The 21857-nt window shown below is 35.9% G+C and overlaps 2 protein-coding genes across 3 annotated transcripts in view; both read left to right on the forward strand.

Annotated features, from left to right (window-relative positions):
• Positions 1 to 10090, forward strand: part of Not10 (CCR4-NOT transcription complex subunit 10) — a 97149-nt gene extending 87059 nt beyond the window's left edge. The window contains exon 13 of the mRNA XM_089095106.1: positions 9988 to 10090. Within this exon, the coding sequence (XP_088951232.1) occupies positions 9988 to 9992 (5 nt within the window). The 3' untranslated portion in view covers positions 9993 to 10090. The remainder of the gene's footprint in view (positions 1 to 9987) is intronic.
• A 3951-nt stretch (positions 10091 to 14041) lies between these two features.
• The window catches only part of thoc5 (THO complex subunit 5), a 118416-nt gene continuing 110600 nt past the window's right edge, over positions 14042 to 21857 (forward strand). Inside the window, exons 1-2 of one of the 2 annotated variants that reach the window (XM_089095109.1) lie at positions 14137 to 14154; positions 17417 to 17495. Coding sequence is in view for 1 of the 2 variants with exons in the window: in XM_089095107.1 (XP_088951233.1) it covers positions 14149 to 14154 (6 nt within the window). In the remaining variant the exon portion in view is untranslated. Of the gene's footprint in view, positions 14155 to 17416; positions 17496 to 21857 lie in introns of both variants that reach the window. The other variant, XM_089095107.1, reaches the window with a different exon arrangement.

Consider the following 21857-nt stretch of genomic DNA (forward strand, 5'->3'; position numbering starts at 1 on the left):
CATTTTGTTTGGTGTAGTTGAAAAGTGCAATAACTATGTCTTTGGGGATGACGTGACCCCCCCCCCAGATCTCGCGGGGGAAGGGCCGTAATTTATGAAATTTGTTCATTGTTTGTATATAGTACTTGTTATTAGGAAGTATACCGAAATTTCGCGGGGGGGAAGGGGGAATTTCTGGGGATGAATTGATTACGGGGAGAATTTCCCATTGAGATAAAAGATTAAACGATAGACGATTTTCTTATCAAACCCCTTACAGGCACGAAACATATAAAAATCACAGCTAAAACCTAAGACGTTGAAATATCCAAATATCTACATATATATATAAAAAAAAAAAAAAAAAAAAAAAAAAACTCAAAGTCCAAACTAAAGAAAAAAAACTTAAAAATCAAAACGAATAAAAAGAATAATGAACTAAAGCAAATGAATATGTACAGTTATTGACGAGTTAGTGTAGTATTAAAAATCTTGACAAATGTGAGACTAAAACTATTTGCGTAACGCACATGCCGTGCTGGTACCGGCTGAATTTTTGGTACTGGTTGAGCTACTTGTCGCGGGAGCCATTGGTGGGGAGAAAGATGCTCGGGGGAGAGGATTTCACGAAACCGTGGATTTGCCAAAATACCGACATCAAATTTGAAACACAATTCATCACGGCGTGTCGAAAGAGTGTAAGGGAAAATTGTTTTAACAGGGAGCAATAAGGGACTTTGGGAGATTTAGACACTACTAGGGTATCGGATCCTTTCCAGGCGGTCTTTCTGCTCCGAAGTCAGGCCGTAACACCAAACGGGACAAGCACATTCTACCGGTAGTCTGAGACACATAAGAAAAATACGCAATAGATAAGGTGAGGCCACAATGAAGAGTAAGGAGTTTTAAAGAAAGGATTCCCAGGTTTGCCCGTTTGTTCATCTCCTGTGTCTGTTTTTCCCACCTCAGGTTATGTGTGATATATATTCCAAAGAGTTTTATATCCATGATGCTGCAACCTGAAACATTCGGTAAAGCAAGGGATGAGTTGTCCCTCAGAAAGATAAAGTTAATACGAGCCATTTTTGCGACTGACTATCATTTTGCCCTCCTCAGCTTGGCGTGACAAACTCGCCATTATTCTATCTGCCTCGCTTGAAACACTCTTTTCATCCAGCTCCAGTATGGATAAATAATCAAGGGTTCTTGCGGATAAGGGTTCTATCGCAGACCAATCGAATGCTTTCTTTAGGTCAGTCGCGATTAGGTCGACCCAGTGTTCCGGTTCATCTAGATACTTTAAAATCTTATCAAGTAAACTAAATAAGTAATGGCTTGTCGAACTTTTGGGAATATTAGCAAATTGTTGAGGCTTAATTTTATGCAGAATAAAAGTTTTCAGCCACCCAGCGATGAAACTTTCATGGATATTGCTAAAAATAGGTGTCATCTTAATAGGCCGCGCACCAGTAAAATCACAGGGTTGCTTTTTTGGGGATAGGGGTTATCAATCCTTTTTTCCAATTTTACTGATACTTGCCTGACATTGTGATTTTGTTGAATGTTAAAGTTAGCAGAACAGTCAAAAATTCAGGAAAAGCCTTTGCGAGGTCAACAGGAATATCGATTGGTGTAATACTGGTCCTCTTCAGTTTTATCCATTTGAGGCGAACTTGGGATTCTGTGATGATTAGGAAATCCATAAAATCTGGAGGTGGATGCGGTAAATCTTCCGAATTTAATGGTGGAAGCGATTGAACAATCGTTGTCAGGTGAGTGTTTAGGCGATCTGCAGTTTCTTTGTCTGGCTCGTTATAGCCAAAATCCAGTCCGGTCTGCGCTTACCTGTCATTTGCTTTATCCTTTTGTACTACTGTCATGGCTTAGAATCCAATAAATGAGATACTTCCTTTTTGTAGTACACTGCCGCTGCCTGGCGGGTCATTCCTCTGATTTTATTCTTCAGGGTAGTCGCTTTTTTGTGTTTTTTTTTCCTGAAAAGTTGTCTCATTTTCCTGCTTATACTTTGATTTCTTTTGTTATGTATGGACGATCTGCTGAAAAGCGCTTGTTAACTTAGTCGAGAAAATAGAAAGTTTCCAGGGGAAATTTTACCCGGGCGGATTTTGCCAGAATTCATATATGAAATTCGTTTTATTTGTCTTACTTTCTCGTTGGTGACCCCATCTTACATGTGAAGATACTCTGGGTGAATTTTTCCTGGGGAAATTTTCAGCGGAGTTGGAATTCCCTAATGGATTTTTATTTCTACTGCGGGAGAAATTCTCCATGGGGGAATTTTCCGCTGGAAAATATTTCCATTGGGGAGCGGGGATTTCTGGGAAATATTTTCCACACTGAAGAGATTCTGCTATGACTTGAAAAACGATCAGAAATTGAACAAAAAACAAGTCTTTTTTTTCAAATGAAGGTATGCTGAGGAGTATTTTTCAGGTGGTAAGCATGAATTCTTTTTTGGGTGGGGGGGTATTCGCAGCGAGGATGGAATTTTTCAAGGGTAGTTTCTTGGAAAAAGAATACTATGTGGAAGGAATTTTTCGTGGGGGGATTTTCCACGGAGAAGGGTGGATTTCTTGGGATTATTTGAAAAACGATTTTTCGAAAGTTTTTTCTTCTGAAAATTACAACGAATGGAAATTATATCGTATATGAAGGGGCTGCCCCTTCCTCAATACCCTGCTCTTTGCGCTAGAGTTTGACCTTTTGTCCCGATTCTTCATGAACGATTCCTGAAACACAAGGCCGTGTAAATAGAATCGGAAGCTTTTAAAAAATCACTTAAAATCTTTAGTATGAAGAGCGGGGTATTGAGGAGGAGAAAGCCTCCTTCATATTCAGGGTATAATTTTTGTTCGTTTTAAGTTTTATTGTTGCTCCTTTCTTTCAGTAGGAACAAAAAAATAGTTTATTTTTATTTAATCAATAAAATAAGAGTTTCTTCCAAAAATCAATTATCATTAGTCATTCAAGTCAACCCCTTCGAGTCAAGATCGTATTGCACTTTCACTTTCTCAGCTGAGTTCTTCCCAAGTTGATTTGTTTGGCTACCTCATTTTTATAGGGTTTTTTTCTCCTGCTCGAGATTTTTTGATCTAGTCACTCTTCTTTCATTTTAAATTTGAATCGCATTATTTGTTTAACTACTGTCGTCTCAAGTACTTGGCCATAAACAAAAAGACCGGAACATGACACGAAGGTTTGTAAAATTTGATAAGATTAATACAAGGGCAAATATATTACTTAAGATTTAAAATAGTGATCAAGATACATTCAAAAAACCGCAACGTATTTTGAATACTTGATCTTAAGGATGACATTTTTTTTTTTGCCGACTCCGTTTTTGTGTCACAATCTCAGTTATAATGCTTCTCACAGTTTGATTCATTAATTAGTTTAACTTGGAGCTAAACCTTTTTCTTTGGACAAATTAGTGGTTTCAGACACAAGAAATTAGCTGCTTGGGAAGGTGGAAATCTTGTAAATGCAAAAGATGTAGGATCACTACCAAACTTAGTGATAAGTAAAGAAGCCTAGTTTTGCCTTTTTTTTGGGGAGGGAGGATTCATACTCGATCTCCCTTCTGTTGGAAGAGGTGGAGGATGTCCAATTTTTTTGTCGTCATGGCATCCACGCGATCCGGTTGTCAGATTTCAACCAAACTTGTTGGGAAGTAAAAGGTTTGTGTCTTCGGGGGGTTATGACCAAGGGCGTAATTTGTAATGGGGCATGGGGGCAACTTCCCCCTCCAGACTCAATGTTGCTCCCTCCCCAGTTTAAATTTAGTTTCTGCAAAATATCTTTCAAAACTAAGATAAACATGCATAACTCAAGTATCCAGAGAAACAGGTCAGTTTTCTTTAGTATATCTTTGCCTCTATGTTAATGTATGGATCGTCTTTCAGTTTTCACTATCATTTTCACTTGATTTGGGAAAACTGTCATAACGAATATTGCGGAAGGATTGCTATATCTCAACTAAACTCAGTGAAAAATAAAGGCCAGTGTCTTAATTGTACTTATGGATGGGTATAGCCTCATCTGATTCCCATGGGAAGGGCAGGAGAAAAGTCCCTTTATTTTTTCATCTACAGGTCTACCAGAAGAAGAATTGCATACTATTCGAACTTGTCAGAAAGATAAGATAATTTATCAACCCAAATAGCAAACAGTAGCACAGGTAAGCCGTGTATACAGTAAAATTAATAACACTCATTTCATACGAATCAGCATTGTAGCAATTGCAGAAAAATCCATAAGATATGGCACAAATTATATACGGTATCTTTTGGCACTAGAAGCTGGGTAAATAATTAATTGTGGATAGTTGTTTTTAATTTGTTGGAGTCTAGTATTTGATTCGTTAGTGGGATGATTCTCATAGTCTGTTAATAAACTACGATTATTTAGAGAGCTCAAACATTTTAGTCCAACTCGATTGACAAGATTACCATCAATCCGATTAAGCCGATCAACATGGGTTAGAAGTCATGTCTACGACTGCCAAAGGAACACAAAGTTAGTTGCTTCAGTGCACTATCGTATGTTGAGCGCCTGTGTCCAAGTGTAATTTCTACAGCTCTTTTCTGTACCATCTTAAGTCTGTCTTTTTGGTTCTTTGTCAGCCCCGGTTGTCAAGCTGAATACACATATTCAAAAGAAGGTCTAACATAACTGCAGTATACATACTTTTAAAACTCAGTCAGTATATTAAAGCTCTTTAGATTGTAAAAAGAATGTAAAAGCGAGGCACTTTTTTATTTCGATAGTCAACGTGCAAGTTCCGTCTTAAATTTTCGCTCAAAAGTATTCCAAATATTTTGGCTGTTTTCTTTGTTGGTAGTAAGGATGGATAGGAAGTCAGGCCGTAAACTTTTAGGAACGAAAAAGTCAAAGAAGAGCTCTTAGTTTCACCTGCCGTCAGTTTCACGTGTATTTTTCTGCTCCTAACTAATTAAAGATTCTCCTCGATTCAGTCAGTTCTATAGTTAGAGGTTTTAGTCTGAGTACTACAGCAATTACATCGTTAACGAATTTAAAACCTTCACGACCTGTTGTTAAAACACGAAATAAGACATAAATAAGAATTTTCAGAAATGAAAGTGGGCCTATTCACTCCCTTGTGATGAACCGGAAATAATATCTAAAATTCTAATGGCTCGAGTTCAGGGAGTTGGACACAATGATAACAATAAAAAAGAAAGCTTACTTGCATGCGCGCAAAAAATGGGCGAAGGCCTGTAACCTCAGTTTCTTCTACTGCTCTATGATAGTCAAGACTATCGAAAGTCTTTATTGCGTTTGTGAATAAAGCGTCGAAACGCGTTCTCTAACTATAAAATATTTTTTGAAAGACACATGGTTTTCAGAATCGTCCTCAGACCAGTAACATCTCTGAACTGGGGTGGCAAATGCTTGTTTAAAACACTAGGGGAAACACTGTCAATAAATCACTCGTTTAAAATAACTATTAGAGGAGTAGATGATCAAGTAAAAGATTAAGACACTCAATCAAACAGTTCGTGGTAAAGAACTGTAAGTAAGGAGCGACCCGGCTCAATAGTAGCCAAAACTCTAAAAAGCGGAATATTGATCCCAATAGATACACCGAAAGAATCAGATTTTTATGCTGATTTCAAATGTATAAGTTTCATCAAATTTAGTCTTACTCATCAAAAGTTACGCGCCTGAGAAAATGTGCCCTATTTTTGAAAAAAGGGGGAAACAACCCCTAAACGTCGTAGAACTTTAAGGAAAATCACAGAAAACCCTACTATAGAAGTTTCAAGCTCCTATCTGCAAAAATGTGATATTTTGTATTTTTTTGCCAGAAGAAAGATCACGGATGCGTGTTTATTTGTTTGTTGTTTTTTTCCCAGGGGTAGTTGTATCGATCCAGTAGTCCTAGAATATCGTGAGAGGGCTCATTCGAACGGAAATAAAAAGTTTAGTGCCCTTTTTAAGTGATAAAAAATTGGAGGGCAACTTGGCCCCTCCCACACTAATTTTTTTCCCGAAGTCACCCAATCAAAATTTTGAGATAGCCATTTTGTTCAGCATAGTCGAAAATCTAACAAATATGTCTTTGAGGATAACTTAATTCCCACAATTTCCGGGGGAAGGGCTGCAAGTTATGAACTTTGTCCGTTGTTCACATATAGTATTGGTTAATCGGAAGTATACAGACGCTTTCAGGAGGGGTTTTTTGTGGCGGGGGGGATTGGAGGAGGGGGCTACGGGAGATGATCTTTCTACGGAGAATGTTTCCTTGGGGAAGGGACATTTCTATAAAGGGGGCGCTGGATTTCCCAGCATTATTTAAGAAGCGATCAGACATTAAATTAAAAAAAAACAAGTTTTTTCAACTGAAAGTAAGGAGTAACAGTAAAACTTTAAAAAAACATAAATGATTGCGCATATAAGGGGGTTCCCCCCCCATTCAACACCTCGCTCTTTACGCTAAAGTTTTTTTTAGTACTTTCAAAAGAGCTGTCTATTCTAATTAACCGGCCTTTGTGATTCAGGGGTTTGTGATTCGAACAAAATTCGAATTTTAGCGTGAAGGGAGAAGTATTGACTAGGGGGTGAACTCCCTAATATACGTAATAAAACCATACGAATATAGAAGTTCGTTACCTTGAACCTTGAACCTGCGTAAGTTAAGTCAGAACAAAATTTCGAGAAGGCTATTTAGCCAAAAAAAAAGTAACATTAATATGCAAATTACGTTTTAATTATTCATGTACGGTGACCCAAAATTAAAGCTGCAATTAATTTAAAAACGTTCAGAAATTAAATAAAAAAACAAGTTTTTTAGCTGAAAGTAAGGAGCGACATTAAAACTCAAAACGACCAGAAATTATTCCTTATATGAAAGGGGCTGTCACCTCCTCAACGCCTCGCTCTTTATGCTAAAGTTTTTATTTAAAAAAAAAATTGTGAGACAGAGTCAAACCTTAGCATAAAGAGTGAGGCGTTGAGGAGGTGACAGTCCCTTTTATATACGGAATAATTTCCTTACTTTCAGTAGAAAAAATTTTTTTTTATTTAGTAATTAAGGGAATCAGCATCTCATTTGGATAGCTAGATTTGCAGGGAACAAGTTCTTTCAACTCATTAGCGACGGAACTAATCTTTTGGATAGGGATATCTGAAAGTGTCTCATTAGTAAGTAAGACTATTACTGTCAGTCGTAGGTGAAATCTACAAATAGATGCGAAAAATGATGATTAGTTAATGTTAAGTAATAACTAATTTCCCGTATTGTGCTTTTTGAGCTTGGATCCAGTCTTACCTCTTTAGCAGTAGCGTAGCTAGGGAGAAAGGGTAAACTTGTCCTTCCGTGCAGGGTAGATAGATAGATGGATAAACTTATATTTTCACCAAAATTTTCATGGTACTGCCAAATTTCTTTCGTATAGTCACATTAAAAAAAAAATACATAAAAAACACTAATTAATCCTCCTGATTTTCGTTATACAATTTTACAAAACTAGGTATAAAACTTTTTGCTGATCAGTAATGGGCACAGCGTACCGGCTGAAGTTTCTCAACAGGAACTATAACCCTGTGCGGGAATTGTTTTGTTGTGGATTGGAAGGGGAAAGGGTTTTGTGGATTGGGTGGGTCAGAGATTTTCTTCTGAAACCCATGCAGAGTTTCTCTCTTCTTTTTTTCAGAGTTTACATTTTAAACTTTGTCAGCAGCTCTTCATTCGACACTTTTACCTGCTTCGATACTATCATTAGAGCTCTTTTCGGTGGTGTGAGGCCAATAAATTTGACCCCCTTGTTCAGCAAAATGTACGAAAGTTTTATAGGAAATTGGCTAAAAGCTGAAGTTGAACCCCTCCTTGATCCTCATCAGTACGGTAACAGAAAGAATACACCACCTCCCCATTATCTAGTCAGTCTTTTATATTTTATTTTTAAGCATGTTGATGAGCCTGGTAAACGGCTAAACTTAATAACAATTTATTTTAAAAGGGGTCTCGATTTGATTGATCATAACATTTTAATTTCTAAGCTTTTAATTGAATTTAGTCTAAAGCTTTTAATCTAAGCTTTTAATTGAATCCTGCTGTTGTGAAAATCATTCAGAGTCTTTTAATACATAGGTTCCGAATTTTAAAATACAAGAGGTCTTTCTCTGAACCTGAGCCAGTTTTTGTGGTGTACCTCAAGGTACCATTCTGGATCCTTTTCTTTTTCTAGTTATGATCAATTATATTGCTAATGATGGTGAAGACCACTGCAAATATGTTGACGACCTTACCCTTGGAGAAATTAGTGAAGCAAATGAATGTAGCAAAGCTCAAGTTTTAATTGATAACGTAAGAACAAAGCTTCCAGTTCAAACAGGACAGTAAATCCTCTACTTCAACTATTTCATTTTTAAATTCTTCTGAACCAAATTTTCTACCAACTATCTCTGATTCTCTTAAAGTCATGAAGATTAAACTCTTGGGAGTTATTATTACCTGTGATTTAAAATGGGAAGCAAGCAAATCTGGTCTAGTAAAAAGGGGTAATGCTGGGCTGCAGATGCCCAAGCTTATGTTGAAACATGGTGCCCCTCCAGATCACCTCCTCCGAATATTTGCATCTTTTATTCGCCCAATTCTGGAATATGCAGCTCCTGTGACGGCTGAGCAAACCTCCAGGCTCGAAAGAGTTCAGAAAAGAGCTCTAATGATAGTATCGAGTCAGGAAGAAATGTCGTATGAAGAGCTGCTGACAAAGCTTAAAATGCAAATTCTGAAAAAAAGAGAGAGAGAAACTGCACGGCTTTCAGAAGAAAATCTCTGACCCACCCAATCCACAACCCCCCTCCCCCTCAATCCACAACAAAACGATTCCAGTGCAGGGTTGCAGTGTCTGTTGAGAAACTTCAGCCGGTACGCTGTGCCCATCAGCAGTTTGCGAAAAGTTTTATACCTAGTTTTGTAAAAATTTAAAACGAAAATCAGGAGGATTGATTAGTGTGTTTTATTTATTTGCTTTTTTTAATGTGACTATACCAAAGAAATTTGGCAGTGCCATGAAACTTTTGGTGAAAATAAAAGTTCATCCATCTATCTATCTGCGCTGCACGGGAGGACAAGTTTACCCTTTCTCCCTAGCTACGCTACTGCTAAAGAGGTAAGACTGGATCCAAGCTCAAAAAGCACAATAGGGGAAATTAGTTATTACTTAACATTAACTAATCCTCATTTTTCGCATCTATTTGTAGATTTCACCCACGACTAACAGTAATAGTCTTACTAACTAATGAGACACTTTCAGATATCCCTAACATTAACTAATCACCATTTTTCGCATTAATTTAATTCAATCGGGTTTTATTAAGACAAATAGAAATAAATAAACATTAATAAACTTCACTATGCAAAAAATGCACATTGAGTCCGTTAAAAAAAATAACGATTCCTCCTAATACGCTTTACGACTCTCGCAATTTTGATCTCGCAGATCAAATTTTGATCTTGAGATCTCGCAATTTTGACTCTCGAAAATTTGTAGATTTCACCCGCGACTAACAGTAATAGTCTTATCAACTAATGGGACAGTTTTACATATCCCTATCCAAAAGATTAGTTTCGTCACTAATGAGTCGAAGAAACTTGATCCCCGCAAATCTAGTTATTCAAATGAGATTTAAAGCCGGTTAAATTAAGTGAGTTGTGTGAAATGGTTAAACATTTGAAAAACAGTGCAGTGGGATCAAATCTCATGACTGTGAAAGTTTTCCGTGCTATTTATCCTATTGTTTCTTGTCAGATGGTAATGCTAATAAATGAGTGTTTTAAGTCAGGTATTTTCCCCGATTATCTGAAGATTGCGAAAGTGAAACTTCTTTTTAAAGGGGGTGATAGTAGGTATTTAGGTAATTATAGGCCTATTTCCCTTCTTCCTGTTATTTCTAGAATAATAGAGAGAATGATAAATGTAAGAATGACTAATCTCCTAGAATCTAAGTCTTTTTTTTCAGTCTAGCCAGTTCGGATTTAGGAAAGGAATGTCAACTGAGCAAGCAGTGATCTTCTTGACGACATTTGTGAATGATCATTTAGATCGTGGTCTTAAAGTGGCATCTGTGTTCCTTGACATAATGAAAGCAATTGATTGTTTTGATTATGAAATTTTAGTAAAGAAGTTAGATAATTGTGGTATCCGTGGAAAATTTTTGGAACTTATTAGATCATTCCTAAGTGAACGTATGCAGATTGTGCAAATTAAAAGTGAGACTTCTAGCCCACAGAGAGTGAAGGCTGGCGTTCCTCAAGGGTCAGTTTTGGGACCTCTTTTATTTTTTATTTATATCAATGATATTTACAGGTGCATTGAAGATATAACGATTTTGGATAAAGAGGATCGCGAACCCAGAACTATAATTCCTAGTTTTGCTGACGATACACATTTACAGTTGCTGCGAGGACAGAAAGTGAACTTCTACTAATTCTGAAAAAGGGAATGTAACAAATAGAAAAATGGATGAGAGTTAATAAACTTAAATTAACCCATAAGAAAAGTCAATTTGGGATTTACGGGAGAAGCGTAAATTACTACCTCTGGATTGAGAAACTAGAACTTGATGGGAAGGCTATAGAACGTTTTAGTGCAGTGAAGTTTCTTGGAGTGATAGTCGATGAGTGCTTGAGTTTCAAAGACAATATTAATCTAATTACAACTAAGGTTGCCCTAAATTTGGGAACTATAAGGAAGCTAAAGCGTACTTTCCCAAGAACGGTTCTTAGAATGCTTTATTTCTCCCTAATTCATCCGTATTTGATTTATTGTATATTGGTTTGGTCTTCAACGTTTGTGGTTCATCTATCGCAGATTAGAGCATTACAGAATAAAGTTGTAAGAGTACTTACTGGAGATGATAAGCGTTCCTCGGTTAGAGCAAGGTATGCTGAACTGAATATTGTTCGATTTTTCGGATTGATTAAGTGTTATAATGCTCTTTTTATGTTTAAACATCAGAATAAAATGCTACCAATTTACTTTAAAGATCTTTTCATGCCTGTTTCTAGTGTACATTCTTATAGTTTAAGACGTTCGAATGAATTTAAACACCTAAGCCTGTGACAACTAGGTCAATGTTTTGTATCCCCCATGTTAACCCTCGTCCTTGGAATAGTCTGCCAGATGATATCAAGAAGGTGACCGATGTCTCTGAATTTAGAAGTCTGTTAAAACAACATTGTTATAGGGTATATGGGGGGTGAGTGATTCAGTTCTCCGATTTCTTTTGCCTTTAATTTGTATTTTTTTTTTTTTTTTTTTTTTTGTGTTTGGTTGAAGGATATAGAAGGACAAGGTCAAACATGTTGAATGCTAAGAAATGATGAGTTGGTAACGAGTATGGGTGGTATAGTCGCTTATTAGTGATTTTTATATGATAGTTCTTTTTTTTTTAGGCCTAGTTGGGGTAGTGATCTCCTGTACAAGCTTAGCTTCTGGATTTTTGTTATTTTTGGTTGATGAATAAACCCTAATTTAACTAAAAAAATAATAATAAAAGATACTGATTCCGTTAATTATTGAGTGTCTTGATCTTTTAATTGATCAATTACTCCTTTAATAGCTATTTTTAGCAAGTGTTTTATTGACGGTGTTTCCCCTAGTGTTTTAAACAAGCATTTGCCACCCCAGTTCAGAGATGTTACTGGTTTGAGGACGATTCTGAAAATCATGTGTCTTTCAAAAAATATTTTATTGTTAGAGAGCGTGTTTTGAGGCTTTATTTACAAAACACGATAAAGACTTTTGACAGCCTTGACTATCATATAGCAGTAGAAGAAACTAAGGCTATAGGCACTTGTCCATTTGTTGCGCGCATGCAAGTAAACTTTCTTTTTTATAGTTATCATTGTGTCCAACTCCCTGAACGCGAACCAGAATTTTAGATATTATTTTCGGTTCACAAGGGAGTGAATAGGCTCACTTTAATTTCTTATGGTTTCTAATCGTATTTTAACAACAGGTCGTGAACGTTTTAAATTTGTTGACGGTGTAACTGCTGTAATACTGAGACTAAACTCTCTAACTATAAAACTGACTGAATCAGGGAGAATGTTTGATGAGTTAGAAGCAGAAAGAGACACGTGAAACTGACGGCAAGTGAAACTAATGGCTCTTCTATTGCCTTTTCGTTCCTAAAAGTTTACGGCCTGACTTCCTACACATCCTTACTACCAACAAAGAAAACAGCCAAATATTTGGAATACTTTTGAGCGAAAATTTAAGACGGAACTTGCACGTTGACTATCGGAATAAAAAAGATGCCTCGCTTTTACATTCTTTTTACAACCTAAAGAGCTTTAATATACTGACTGAGTTTTAAAGTCTATATACTGCAGTTATGTTAGACCTTCTCTTGAATATGTGTGTCCAGCTTGACATCCGGGGCTGAAAAAGGACCAGCCAGACAGACTTGAGATGGTACAGAAAAGAGCTGTAGAAATTACACTTGGACCTAGCCACTCAACATACGATGGTGCACTGAAACAACTAATCTTGAAATCCTTTGGCGGTCGTAGACATGAATTCTAACTCATGGTGATCAGCTTAATCGGATTCATGCTATTCATATCAAACGGTTTGGACTAGAATGTTTGAGCTCTCTAAATAATCGTAGTTTATTAACAGACTATGAGAATCATCCCACTAACGGATCAAATACTAGACTCCAACAAATTAAAAACAACTATCCACAATTAATTATTTACCCAGTTTCTAGTGCCAAAAGATATCGTAAATAATTTGTGCCATATCTTATGGATTTTTCTGCAATTGCTACAATGCTGATTCATATGAAATGAGTGTTATTGATTTTACTGTATACACGGCTTACCTGTGCTACTGTTTGCTATTTGGGTTGATAAAGTATCTTATCTTTCTGACAAGTTTGAATAGTATGCAATTTTCCTTCTGGTAGACCTGTAGATGAAAAAATAAGGGACTCCTTCTCCTGCCCTTCCAATGGGAATCAGATCGGGCCATATCCAAGACACTATCCTTTATTTTTACTCAGTTTAGTTGAGATATAGAAATCCTTCCTCAATATTCGTCATTAAAATTTTCCCCAAATCAAGTGAAAATGACAGTAAAAACTGAAAGATGATCCATATATTACCATAAAGGCAAAGATATACTGAAGAAAACTGATGTGTTTCTCTGGATACTTGAATGATGCAGATTTATCTTAGCTTTGACAAGAATTTTTGCAGAAACTAAATTTAAGCTGGGAGGGGGGGGGGTTGCAACATTGAGTCTTTAGGGGGAAGTTTCCCCCCTGTCCCTAACAAATTACGCCCCTGGTCACAACCCCACGAAGGCACAAATCTTTTACTTCCCAACAAGTTTGGTTGAAATCTGACAACCGGATCGCGTGGATGCCATGACGAAAAAGTGGACATCCTCCACCTCTTACAAAAGAAGGGAGATCGAGTATGAATCCCCCCATCCCCGAGAAAATGCAAAACTAGGATTCTTTTCTTATCACTAAGTATGTTGGTGATTCTACATCTTTTGCATTTACGAGATTTCCACCTTTTCAAGCAGCTAATTTCGTGTGTTTGATACCACTAATTTGTCCAAAGAAAAAAGTTTAGCTCCAAGCTAAACAAATTAATGTTCCATGTCGTCTGGTAATCATTTAAATGATGACAAGAGATTTTGAAGCCCCAGTCCACCATAAAATGATCACGTAAGGTGCAATTTCTACAAAGGAATAACTATGGTTTATATGACTTTCCACCAGCCTGGTTATGACCCAAGGCCTCCTTTTATTATATGTTCTAATAAAAATAATTATAATTTCTTCACCTCCCAAATAAGTTGATTCAGTCCCAAAATCTGAAAATGTGTAAATTGAAACATTAGCTGTTACTTCTAGTGATTTTTGTTTAGGGCCAACAACCTCTTTCCATAGATATCCTGATGATTGGAATTTGAAGCCAATTTCCCACAAGGACCCATTAGGAACAGAAGTGAAGTTAGGTTATTCGGCGCCCGAGGAGAATGGTGTGAAAAGAAAGATTTGTAAATTTGTTCGTTTCTTTTGGATTTATTGTAAATACCATCTTACTTAGATGGCTCTTACCTGCAATCAGTTATTTGAAATTTAAACACGCGGATCAAAATGGAGGTTAGTACAAATTATTTCTGCAAATGATTAAAGCCCCAAAAAACTAGGAAAACATAGAACAAACTCAGATTTTATTATTTTAATATAAAATTTTTATTTAAGGACTTGAAGGTAATTTCAAGGAAACCTGCATGTAAATCTTTTACTTTTCTGCAAGCTCATGGGACTCTGGCTAACAGTCCTATACTTTGGTTAATTAGATGCATGTTTCTTAAGGTTAAAGAAAGGAGCTCCAGAGAGGGTAGCCTATTAACTAGTTTTCTTTGAGGTTTAGAAGCAAGTTGTCAATATTATTAGCTCTTCATGGAGCCCTGTTTTGGTGATACATCCTCTATGGGGCAAGTTGGACATTTTTTTGGAGGGTGGGGGGGAGAAAAGCTGGTCACTTGGGAATTGCACTGGTAAACCTGACCCACAGGGTGAATATAAATGAAATTCAAATTTTTCCTCACAAGAGCATAGCCTAGGCCTACCTTTATCATCATTTTGGGTATCATTATGTCATCTTTCTATGTGGGCTTGAATAGGCATGCAGAATAGAGCACGCAGTGCAATTATTGTATATGAAATGCATGTTCATCACTTGGCTCTAAAATACTAGCCTATGCCATGAAATTCTCTAAAGATGGTCATTAAAATAGCCTACAACTGATGTTAATAAAGTTACACCTGAGTAGTTTGTTTTACAGTGTAAAAAGTGCATAGTTTTCACATCTAAAGATGGGTAAAGTCTTGAGCAACATCTTGGTCAGGCATCACACCTTCACTATGTGCTGTTTCCAAAAGAAGTCAGGATCTTTGCATTTGAGTGTGGTGAAAATTAGTAAGGATATTTGTCACTACAAAAAGGCTAGAACAGCTGGTAAGAACTAGGTCTGGGCCTTTTTACAGCATGGCCCAATGCTTTCTCTTGGGTTCGGACACAATAAGTATTGCAGGTGCAACTGTGTTTAACAGACCTGTTGCCAAAGCTGTTGTTTAAAACATACAAGGCACTATTTTATAAATATAATTTTGATGCTTGTGATGCTTAGAATCAAGGCAAAACTGGAACCACTATGGTCTAAAATCTGAGAGAAAGGAAATAAACAAATCAGAACAATTACATCTGAAGAAAGAGGCATAGGCTACTAGTTGCTATGTACTCAGCTGTCTCAATTCAAGGTACTGCTATCCTACCATTAAAATTTGGTAAAATTCTAGTTTAACTACTTTTTGCTATTTTGGAAAGGGGCTAGGTTAGGAAAATGAAACTTTCAGGAATGGGTCTACAGACTGAAGTATGTCCTTGGAAAGTATTTTGAAGTACTGGTACTTATTAAGAATCTAGAACACACACAACCAAGACTGCATCAAGAAAGACCAAGTCACTTAATGAAAAACAGGTTTCTGATAGTATGAGGTATTGCTCACCCTGTGAAAAATGTTTAAACATTAGTTTTTTGGGGGTTGAAGGGGTGAAAAAAGGTACCTAGGTTAGGTTAAGTCTTTAATATATGCTATGTTTTTTACCCCAACTCCCCCTAATGTGTAAATATATAGCCCAAATTTGTTCATAAACTATTATATTTTCATCCTATTTTGTATTACTTCATTAGCATTAACAAAACCTCGCTTCCTACATGTGTTCTGGATTCTTAATAAGTACCAAAGTACCTACCTCCACTCCTTCTCCCTCTAGTGGGTCCTGACCTTTAAAAATCTTTGTGTTATAAAAACAAAACCTTGTAAAATAGATCTTCTTCTTAAATGAAGTGCAACAAAACTGTTTTCAGCTTCACAACTTTGCTCAATCCCAATTTATGAGGTTTCAAAGATCTACAAATGTGTTTTCTAAATTTAGAAAACCATTATTATGGCTTAACATTCTACTCAAAAAACAGGAATTGTATTTTCAAAACTAAAACCAGAGAAAAAGAAACCAATAATTGAAAATTAAGGTAAAATGCTGTTTTGTCAAAATTTCAATAGGTATTTAAATAGGTATGCTTGTCAAGTAGCAGATTTTTAAGACTTAGAAATCAGAAGAGGGTTAACATGAAAGCTTGGCAATACCTTCCCAGAGTATGTTTTTGGCCCTAAATTCATTACTGAAAGTTTCATTTTCCTAACCTAACTCTTTTCCAAGATAGCAAAAACTAGCTAAACTAGAATTTTACCCAGGATTTTTCCAGGGGTGAAGTATCTCTCACAGATAATAGAGGAATCTCTGCCAGGGAATGTGAGTGTTTCTTATCCATCAAGATGGTTGACTAGAGAGGCTTTAGTTTTTTTCTGGAGCACTTTGTTTGCTACAGCTAGCCAAGTGTAGACAGACCAGTGCCACTTTTAATGGACAATAATATTAGCCATGTTACCACTGAGTTGCTTCAGCTTATGAAAAAGTCAACATTATTGTATAAACCTTCCCACCACACTCAAGCCCTAAACTGCAGCCACTAGATCTGTAATTCCCAACATGGGTTGCAGGCCCTACCAGTGAGGCATGCAAATATTTTCATTGATCATGGGGAGGACATGCACCAAAAAAAGGATACCAAGTTAATTGCCATTTAAGCTTCCTTCAAATTTGTTATTTAAAATTTTGAATAACAAAATTTAAATTTCACAAGGGGGCATCAGGATTTTAGAAATGGCTAGGTGGGGTGTGGCCTAAAATTGGTTGGGAACTAATACACTAGACATAAGTTGTTTTGGCCTGTTGAAGCTGCACTACCAGAGGCAGAACTAAGGTGTTTACCAACTTCTCAGGATCCCATTGAATGAGTGTTTTCTGGTAATAGTCCAGATATATTAAGACCCTATCCAAAAATGCCACTGCAATCAAACAAAATAAAAAAGTTCAAATATCAAGTTGTCCCAGTTACACCAGTCAAGAATACATTGATTGAAGAACTTTTAGAACATTTTTAGTGGAAAGAAAAACACAATTAAATCAAGTAAAATGACAACAGTAGTAAGGATACTTTGCCAAGCAGGTGCAAGCTCTGATAATGAAAAAAAAAATGGTCTTCAAATAATTACTTGGAGCTGATATGGACAACATTCCAGGGTGAGATGATGAAACCAGTGTTGGTGATTTTGTTGGTAGTGGTTGGGATAAAGAAGAAAAAATACATGGCAGGTGAAATGAAGGACAAAACAAGCAAGGGGTGTGACATGAATTTCCTTTGTAAGAAATCTCCTTTATAGAAATTTGTTTTCCCAGAAGTAATTGATGAGGTTGTAGTTCCTAAAAATGATATTATTTCAAAATTTCCAGTTCTAAGGACCTCTGGAGGGACTGAACATGATATGAAAGCACAAATGTTTGATGTTTGTCTTGGGGAGTACTCAGTTGAGTAAGTTTTATCTTTTTACTTTTTGTTTTCCTTGAAGCTGAACAGTTAATAATTGAAGTTGAAAAAATTGTGTTAGAAGGAAAATACACATCTTGTAAATGAAACAAGACTGCTAATGTAATTGCCTTAGGTCTTGACAGTAAAAAAACATGATTCATTTCATGAGCAGTTCACCCCTGGTACAAAATTTGTTGCTTTTGACCCCACCTGTTAAAAATGTTGCCAACAAAAACTAATAGACCAATAAATGTAAAAAAAAAATAATACAGAAGCTAGAACTATAAATGTTGCATCTTTCTATGTCAAAACCATTCTTCTAGCCTGCATACTTTGCCTAAACTGTATATTAGAAAAAAAATGTGACCAACTATCCCTACCCTCTCCTACATGAGGCCATTAGGTAAAGGGGACTTGGGATGTATTGTCTAAAATATAAACAAAACCTTTCAATTGAACATAAAATGAGCAATCTAAAAACATATTTATGTTTGTTTTAGCATGTCTCCTGGAGAGCTGCTATTCTAGACCTTTAACCTACAGTAAGCCCCCAATAGTCAGACAGTGCCAAATCTAGGATGGATACCTAATTAAAAAAAGTATCTTTCCTAAATGTAGACCCTGGGTCCTAATCTTGGATATTATATATATATCGGTTTAGATAAGTGGAATTGGCTTATAGTTAGGACTAGACTTGTTGGGATTGGCTGACTGCAGTCTTACAAAGTTACTCCTACAGCCTAGCCTATGGAAATATAATTATTCTGATTTACAACACTTGTCATAGGTTAACTCTGTCTATGATTTGGATATTTTATTCTAACTTGATAATGTGTCCAAAATTGGAAACCACTTTCTAAGATTAGGCTCAAACTTTGAGTTTGTGTTCTAGATTAGACTCGACTGTTGTCTATCAGTATACTTGAAATTGTGTGTGTTGTGTGTATAGTTAAAATATCTGAGTTAATCACAAACTTATTAAAAAGATTTTGACAAATCCAATGGTGAAACAATCCACTTTCTAGGTAGTATGATAGAGATTTTACAAGGATATAACTGTTGAAGCAGTGACTAGCTATCTGACTATTGATTGTCCTACCCCATAATGGGCTACTGCTATGAAAGCTTGAAGATATTCAGTTGAGCTGGAGTGCCTGATTGAATGTTGGATAAAAACACCATTCTAAATATGCTGCATATTATAAAGCAAGAATTTCATTGTTTTAGCTTTTTCTTTTTGTTTGATTTTCACCCTAAGGCTATGGACCTATATAGGACCATACAGAATGAGGGTGGGGAAATGTAACTTTAACCTTAAGAAAGAACATAAAATTAGCAAGCAATCTAGAAATACCCCTCATTTTGTTTTAGCATGCTTTCTTTTGGAAAGCCTCTACTCTACATCTTCAACCCTTTCAACTAAAGTTCTAGGGGTAAACTATCAGTGAACTCCCATATACAGTATATTCTTTCAAAATTATAATGATCACTACTTGCTGGGATATCCAGCCCCCTCCACGGAAAATTCCCTTCCTCAATGAAAAGATCCTCCTACATAATTCACTCACCAAAAAAATCTCCCGACCCTCTAGGATCACTGGTTTGATAAAATTACTTCTGGGAAAAATAAACAATAAACATACATCTGTGATCATTCTTCTGGCAAAAAGTGCAAAAATCCATGTTTTTGTGTGTAGGAGCTTGAAACCTCTACAGTACGGTTCTCTGATGTGTTGAATATGATGATGTGATTTTCATTAAGATCACTTGATGTTTTGAGGCCCCCCCTTTAAAAAATTGGGTGAATTTTCTCTGGCTTGTAACTTTTGATAGGTAACATTAAACGTAATGAATTTGGTACATTTTGAATAAGCATCAAAATTTGATTCTTTTGATGCGTCTATTTTTTTTTTAGAGAGAGAGAGAATTTATTAAAAAAAAACAATACAAAAAAGAAAAATTTGCCAAAAAGCCTTGGGGCTTGTGGGGCCATTCTTGATACTACAAAACAAATCACTTATCAAGAGACCCTCTACTCTTCTATTCCAATATACTATTTCCCTACTCTATCTAAAAAAAAAAACAAAACAAAAAAAAAACATAAATACCAAAACAATGGTCCCTGATCAACCTACGAAAAGTTGGCCTATCATTCTCATGAATTATCAAACAGTTTGTGGTAATGAACTGTAAGTAAGGAGCGACCTGGCTCAATGGTAATTGAAACTCTAGAAAACGGAATTTTGATACCAATAGACACATCAAAAGAATCATATTTTAATGCTGATTTCAAGTGTATAAGTTTCATCACGTTTGGTCTAATCCATTTAAATTTACTCGCCTGAGAAAGTGTGGATAACTGTCGAAAAAAGGCGGAAATACCTCCTAAAAGCTAAATAAACTTAATGGAAGTCCCACTATTAGAATCAGCGTATTAGAGAACACTATTACGGAGGTTTCAAGCTCCTATCCACAAGAGTATGGAATTCTGCACTTTTTGCCAGAAGAAAGATCATGGATGCGTGTTTATTTGTTTGTTTGTTTGTTTTTTTTTCCCCCAGGGGTGATCATATCGACCCAGTGGCCCTAGAATATCGTGGGAGGGCTAATTCGAACAGAAATTAAAAGTTCTAGTGCCCTTTTTAAGTGACCAAAAAAAATTGAGGGCAACTAAGCCCCCTCCCACACTCATTTTTTTTCCAAAGTCGCGCTATCAAAATTTGAGATAGCCATTTTGTTCAACATGGTCGAAAATATGATAAATATGTCTTTTAGGATGACTTAGTCCCCCAAAGTCCCCAGGGGGAGGGCTGGAAGTTATGAACTTTACCCAATGTTAACACATAGTATTGGTTATTGGGTAATATACAGACGTTTTTAGAGGGGATTTTTTCTGGTAGTGGGGGGGGGGCGGGGGTTGGGGGGTATGTGGGAGGATCTTATAATGAAGGAAGATTTAATGGGAGAAGGGATATTGCTATGAAGAGAGCGCTGGATTTCCCAGTATTATTTAAATAAAGATCAAAAATTATATATAAAAAAACAAGTTTTTGAACTGAAAGTAAGGAGCAACATCAAAACTTAAAACGACTGAAAACATTACGTATATGATTGGGTTCATCCCCTAGTCAATACCTCGCTCTTTAAGCCAAAGATTTTTTAGTACTTTAATAAGAGATATTTATTCTAATTAACGGAATTTGTGATTAAGATTTCATTTTTAAATAAATGGAACACAATTTAAAATTTACCTTTATTAATAAGTTATTGAATAGGGGGTAAACCCTCTAATGTACGTATTAGAAATACAAGGATACAGAGTTTTTTAACGTAAGTAAATTCGTAAGTTACGTATATTTATCACTAATAAAAATGTTCGTATATAAAATTAAACAGGTTTCAAGAAAGCCATTTAACCAAATAAAAGTAAAATTAATATTGAAATTTTTTTTTAATTATTCATGTACGGTGAGCCAAAATCAAAACCTGCATCAATCAAAAAACATTCAAAAATTAAATAAAAAAAAAGTTTTTTTAACTGGAAATAAGGAACGACGTTAAAACTTAAAACGAACATAAATTATTCCGTATATGAAAGGGGCTGTCCCCTCCTGAATACCTCACGCCTTACGCTCAAGCTTGACTTTCTCACAACTCTATTTTTTCTAAACAATGAAAAACTTTAGCGTAACGAGCGAGGCGTTGAGGAGGGGACAGCCCCACTCATACGGAATAATTTCTGTTCTTTTGAAGTTTTAACGTCGTTCCTTACTTTCAGTTAAAAAAAATTATTTTTTTTTCTATTTAATATCATAAGGAAGGGACTCCCATATAGAAGGAAGAACATGGCGAATCAAAAATACAGACCTTTTAACTGGTTTTTTAATTAATGACAAATTCCTTGTCTCATATTCAGACTGATCTCTCTCAAACACACCAAAAAAACATTCAGGTGCATTTTATGCAATACACCTATATCAAACATAAAAAGAGCCTTATAAAAATTAAAAAGACCTGGAACTGGTAAAGCGTTAATTTTTTTAATGATTGTCTTTTACTGACATCCGATTATCCCAATTAATAAGAGCCCGAATCGCCGAATTTTGGAGAGCACTTAATGACTTCAAATATGTTTTAAAAGTAGCTGAACACACCAAACAACAATAAATCAAATAAGTGTGTACAATAGAAAAATATATCAATGTAAGCATATTAAGTGGGAGAAAATTGAAAATTTTCAAAATCCCGATGTTTGGAGCAATTTTAGATGATATACATTGTATGTATGTAGAGAAACTAAGTTTCATCCACTATTACACAAAGATGTTTCACAGACAGTACATGCTCATTACCCAATGGGATTTC

The sequence above is a fragment of the Artemia sp. Qi Xiang Cuo genome, chromosome 10, assembly GCF_049724085.1.
Source record: "Artemia sp. Qi Xiang Cuo chromosome 10, ASM4972408v1, whole genome shotgun sequence".
In the NCBI taxonomy this organism is placed as follows: Eukaryota; Metazoa; Arthropoda; class Branchiopoda; order Anostraca; family Artemiidae; genus Artemia; species Artemia sp. Qi Xiang Cuo.